The 5,712-nt window shown below is 43.7% G+C and overlaps 1 protein-coding gene across 2 annotated transcripts in view; it reads left to right on the top strand.

The window, feature by feature from the left end:
• The window catches only part of LOC123522793 (zinc finger protein 345-like), a 14,532-nt gene that overhangs the window by 6,120 nt on the left and 2,700 nt on the right, over positions 1-5,712 (top strand). Inside the window, exons 2-4 of one of the 2 annotated variants that reach the window (XM_045300171.1) lie at positions 4,667-4,790; positions 5,041-5,191; positions 5,503-5,688. In XM_045300171.1, the coding sequence (XP_045156106.1) occupies positions 4,667-4,790; positions 5,041-5,191; positions 5,503-5,688 (461 nt within the window). Of the gene's footprint in view, positions 1-4,666; positions 4,791-5,040; positions 5,192-5,502; positions 5,689-5,712 lie in introns of those variants that run through there. The other variant, XM_045300172.1, reaches the window with a different exon arrangement.

Here is a 5,712-nt window from a genome sequence, read left to right as displayed (position 1 = left end):
CTCTGCCTTGAGCCAAGATCCATCTCACACTAGCAGTGATATCTCTTGTTCCATGTCCTCTTCTGCATTCAGCCTGGACCTCTCTCTGCTCCCTGTCAACATATTGCTGCAACCATTGTTGGATGATCTTCAGCAAAATAGCAAAGATAGTGTTCTGTCATTGGAGCGTTCTGTTGGGCACCTTTCTCTGGAATGGGTACAGTCATTTGGCCAAGTGTTGTCTTCCAAATTTTCTGGTTTAGATGAGTAAGTGCTTGCAGTGCTTCATCAGCTTGCTGAAACACGAATTGGTATTCCATCAATTCTTGGAGCCTTGGTTTTGGTGATGCTTTCTAATCACTGGTAAATATAAGTGCATCTTGATTACATATTGGCCAATTTCAGATTTAAGGAATTGATAAATTCCTTTTTCTAGAAATCATTGGCTTTTATCTTTGGTGCAGTAAGTCAGAATACCAATCGTATTTACGAGTCTTTGTTCTACACATCTTTCTGATATTCTCTACTTTCAGCCAAGATTCGTCAGAGGTCAGCAGCGATATCCCTTGTTCTACATCCTCTTCTGAATTCAACTTCAGTTTCTCATAGCTCCCAATTGATGTAATGCTACAACTCTTGGTGCGTTGTCTCTAACAAAATTTTACTTGAGTGTGATATTAATGGTATCGTTTGATAATTTCCTCATTATGTGTGACACCTTTCTTTGGAATGGGCATACATACAGGCTCTCTTCCAGCTAGCTCTTGTTCATGTTGCTTTGCACAAGTGAGTGAGTGCTTTGTCAGCTTATTGAAACATTTAATTTGGTATTCTGTCAATTCCCAGGGCCTTGTTTTCCCCGAATTCCGCCAGTGGTCACATCACTGGATGTAAATTCCTGATCACATACTACCCCTTGAATTGGTTGAATGTCAGTATTTTCCTCATAGAATCTTTCAGTATTGCAGCTCGAGACTAGAATTTTTCTTGATATTGCGTCCAACCTGATATATCCTGCGTGTGTACTTTGTTTTTGGTGTCTGCCTCCAGGTCTTTGCACTATCGTTATAATAGTTCATCTGCTGGATCTGCCCTGGGAAATTTTCTCCTTAGCTGTTTTGCTTCATCCTTTTCTCCATTTGCTTTAGCGACTCAGTGATCAGGCGCAAATGTCAAAGACTCTTCTGACATCCACGTTGATCTTTCCATCTCCCTGCCTCTTAGTTGTCTTCTGCTTCTTCATGTAAGGTATTCTTATTGTCACTCCACAGCTGATCAAGTCTTCTGTCGGGAGCGTCCATGTGTCCCATGTTTTCAAGGTGTCCAGGTGGCACATTAGCTAGAGTGTGTCTTGTGGCTGTGGTGCACTTGTTTTGATTTTCTTCTGTTTCGATCTGAATGTGCATATGAGCCATTCATTGTCGGTTGAGCACCCACATCCTGGCCTTGTTTGGGCTGATGATTTGGAGCTATTCAGTTGTTTCTTTCTGTAGATTCTTTCTCTCTGTATTCCATCTGGGCAGTGCTAAGTCTTCAGCTGCCATTTATGTTGGAGAAAGAGAAGTGCAGTGAAGAAGTCGTGGTCTTGCAAGAGGTTATCATTTGATCTCCAGCTTCCTGTGGAACACCGAGGCCATGGTTAACAATTACTGCTTCCTCCTCTTGTGAGGAGCCCTCGTGGTATAGTGGTTACAGTGGGCTTCGATCCACATGGTCGGCAGTTCAAAACCACCAGCAGCTTCTTGGGAGAAAGACTGGGCTTTCTACTCCTGTAAACAGTTATAGTCTTGGGGGGTCACTATCAGCCAGCATCGACTCAATGGCAGTGAGTTTGGAGAGGTTTTTTTTTGTTTGTTTTGGCTTGTTTCCAACGTCCTCATTGCAGTTGCCAATAATTATCCATGCATCTTGACTGCTGTTTGGTCAATTTCAACCTGAAGACTTTTTTTTCCTCTCTTCAAAACCGCTTCATTGGGAGCTAATACAGATATCATTCCATCGTTCAGTCACATGAAGCAGTATTGTAATCAAGCAGTATTGTACAGTGTTACCACAATCAGTTTTTAAAACATTCTCTTCCTTCTTCACCTCCTTGATATCAGCTCCCCTTTACCCCCACTGTAATATTTCCTGATTCAAAATGGCCAGTGCCAGTCCAGTTCACTAGTGCCTCGGATATCAATATTTCTATGTTCCGTTTCATCTTGGTGACTTACAGTTTCCTAAGTCCATACTCTGTGCACTTCATGTTTCAGTTATCAATAACATCTGCGACTGCTGTTCTCGTGTTGAGCCACGCTCCGTCAGCATAGGAAGCTGAAAGCTTGTGGTCGACTCGACTCCCAGAGGCCGCTCCTATTTCCAGCATGGAGGGCTCCTCTTCTGTCCCCGTGCCTGACAATGGTCCACCTGTGTTCATGAAGATCTTACTTCATCTGACAAAGATGCACTCCTAGTCGTAGGGCCTTCATTGGATAATCCCCAATAAGTGGGACCCTACTCCATCTGAGTTTGTGTTACTATGGAAGCAAGGATGACCTGACTTTGTCTCACATACTTGGGATATGTTGTCAGGGAGACCCGATCCTGCAATAGGGTAGCCTGGCTTTACAGGGTAGCCAGTTATGTAATGTTGTCCTTCTAGCAGTAGTCTTGGTAACTGCCACCAAATACCCCTTTCCTGACTTTCTAGCTAAGAGAAGGTGGTGGAAGATAGTGATAGAGTTCAATTATGAGTCCTTGTTAGAGAAACTCTTTGTGGTTGCCATCTTGTGCACAATAAAATTAGCCTCTCAAGTTGAGGGTGAGTGAGGGACCAAACAATCTCCCTACCAGCAAGTAGAGGAGTCAAGTGCAAACTCAACCCTGAAATCCCTGTGCAGTGAACCTCGTGGATCCAGAAGATAGCTTTGATGTCGAGGAATGGTAGAGGAGCAGCAGGAGCAGAACTAGGAGCCGGGGCATGCTGCAGAGCCGGGACTAACCAGCCCACGGAGCAAGCACAGCTGAGTGCTTTCGTAGGGGCTTGCTGGCTCGAATAGTAATGCCTGTGGGTTCTTAAGTCAGGGATCTGGATTCACCGATCAAAGGAAGTGGAGTGAGTGCCTTTGAGTTGAGGCTTATGTTGGAGGGGCGTTCACACATTGGGCATTTATTAGCAGCCCTAATAGAACTTTGTAACGTGTCCCGACTAAGCAAGTCAGTCTCGAGCACGTGCACCTGTAAAGTACTCCTTGGAAGGAAGGGTGATGAGACTTCTTTTTACATACTCCGGACATGTCAGGAGACACCAGACCCTGGAGGAAGGGCATCGTGCTTGGTAAAGTAGAGGGCAGTGAAAGAGAGGAAGGCCCACAAGCAGATGGGTTTACGCTGTGACGGCGGCAATGGGCTCAACCACAGGGACGGTCGTGAGGGTGGTGCAGGACCAGGCACTGTTTCCTTCCATGCGTTGGCGGAGCTGACTCCGTGGAACCTAAGAGTTAGCACAATAAGCCCCATCATCGTGTTCATGGTCTCTGAGTTCATCCTAGAACCTAGCTGAGAGTAGAGTGTTGTTCAGGACACAGCATTGACATCGTGCTTAGAAAGTAAAACGTCGGTGAAAAATAGAAGAAGCCCGTTACAGAGAAGGGTTGATACAGTGACTCAACCGGTGGGCTCAAGCGGGGCAGTTGTGAGGAGGACACCGCATTGGACACAGTTTCCTGCTGTGGGACATAGCAGGAACCATCTCCATGGTACCCAGCACCGACAGCACGGCAGAAAGACCAGGTTAACTAATTAGCCGCATTCCCCGCAGTAGTGGTAACGTTGGGGTCTTCTACCACTTTCTGGACTTCAGCCATGGTTTCTTTATTGTTCGAGGATGGTGGTGCTTCCTTCTTCTCTTGGCTTCTCTTGAAATTTTCCTGATTATCCTTAAAATTCTTTTTTTTTTTTTACATCATTGTATTGGGGCCTCCTACAACTCATCACAATCCATACATCCATCCATTGTGTCAAGCACATTTGTACATTTTTACATTTGTTGCCCTCATCATTCTCAAAACATTTGCTTTCTGCTTCAGCTCCTCGTTTTTCCCCTCCCTCCCTATATCCTTAAAATTCTTAATCCATCTAAAAACTTGTTTTATATGTGGCAACATTACATAAACTTATTGCAAAGTTCAATATTTGGGAAGAGTTTCACTTGAGTTTTCTTATCATTTTCATATTAGCTCTAAGATAGAACTTGCTTGTGTTATACCTTGCACAAAAATATACTTTTTTCCTTTTTTTAAAGGCAACATGTCAAGAGTAAGAAAATGTATGGAGATAACTTATCTGAAATGATGCAGTGATAGCAGAGACAGGTTGTTTCAGAGAAACCACGACATATATCAACTGGAGCCCTGCTAGCAATATTTTCTTCTTACAGAGAAATAGGCAAGAATTAGTTTTCGTTAAAATGGAGACTTAAGTCTGACATGTTAGGAATGTTGGTAAATCTACAGAATGCGACAGTACTAGCCAGACATTCTGTGCAAACAGCAAGCACAAGTGTGAGTTCCAAGCTAGAGAGAGCACGGCTCTTTATGTCATCTTCCTGGAAATCTTCTCTTTCTGTTCTGCCCCCCTCGCCCATCCTTTTGCACACACTGAGGTATGTGGTACCTTGCTTACTAAGAATGTGTGTGATGTTTAGGACTCGGTGGTCTTTGAGGATGTGGCTCTGGACTTTACTCGAGAAGAGTGGGCTTTGCTGGATATTTCTCAGAGGAAACTTTACAGAGATGTGATGGCGGAAACCTTCAGGAATCTGGACTCAGGTAGGGATGGTTTTACTTTCCTAATTCTTCTGTATGTGAATATATTGTTAGACACTTGTTCAGTTGGTTCCACTCACATCACCCTGGAATTAATTCATAGTAATATTTCTTACACTGTGGTGGTTACCAAACTCTTGGAATGCCAAATGTTTCACACACGGGCCTTTGCACACACGGGCCTCATTCCTTGTCATGCTCCTTTTTTGTTTTATTTTACATCATGAAACACCACTTGAAATTACTGGGACAGTCTCTCAACAAGAAAATAATGCACAAAAGTCTTCCAGTGAGCGTATCAAATTGGAATTCATGAAGAACGAACCGTGGCTGTTCAAATTAGAAGAACTGTGCGAATTCTATGGCAGCGAGAATCACCACGACAGCCAGGGAAGGCCTTTGAGGTATCATACTCAGAAAGTGTGTGTGCGCGCGCGTCACGTGCTTGTGCATGTATAAAACTTGCTGTACGTGTATATGTTCACCTTTTTGCAATACACTACTTTCATAAATGCTAATCAGATATTGAGTATTTAAGAAATACTTCAGTTTTATGTATTAGCAGAAAGCCTCTATTCCTTGCCAAAATTGCAATAATTAGGCTTTGAGATCACTGAGCCTCTGTAATATGAGAAAGTCCTAGGACAAAGTGCACTCTCCTTATGAAATGGTTAAAAAAAAATCTCACTCTAACCTCATGCTCTATTTTCAACAGAAAATACACGTTTGAAGGCCTCTCTGGAACTGAAGAGCAGCACAGAAAGAAGTACAGCGCAGGTGATCTGAGTGCAGCATTGTTCTCCCAGATTGAAAATTGTACTGTGGCCACAGGAGCTCCAGGTGGAGTGATTCCTCTTGACTTTCAGGAGGGCAGTGACAGTGCATTCATTCATCACACCAGATCACACGCTGGCTTTCAGGAGGG

Source organism: Echinops telfairi, unplaced genomic scaffold (assembly GCF_000313985.2).
Source record: "Echinops telfairi isolate 266 unplaced genomic scaffold, ASM31398v2 ScPeMD7_7459;HRSCAF=8497, whole genome shotgun sequence".
NCBI lineage: Eukaryota > Metazoa > Chordata > Mammalia > Afrosoricida > Tenrecidae > Echinops > Echinops telfairi.
The sequence above is the reverse complement of the archived record's forward strand: the minus strand, read 5'-3'. Positions and strand labels throughout refer to the sequence as shown.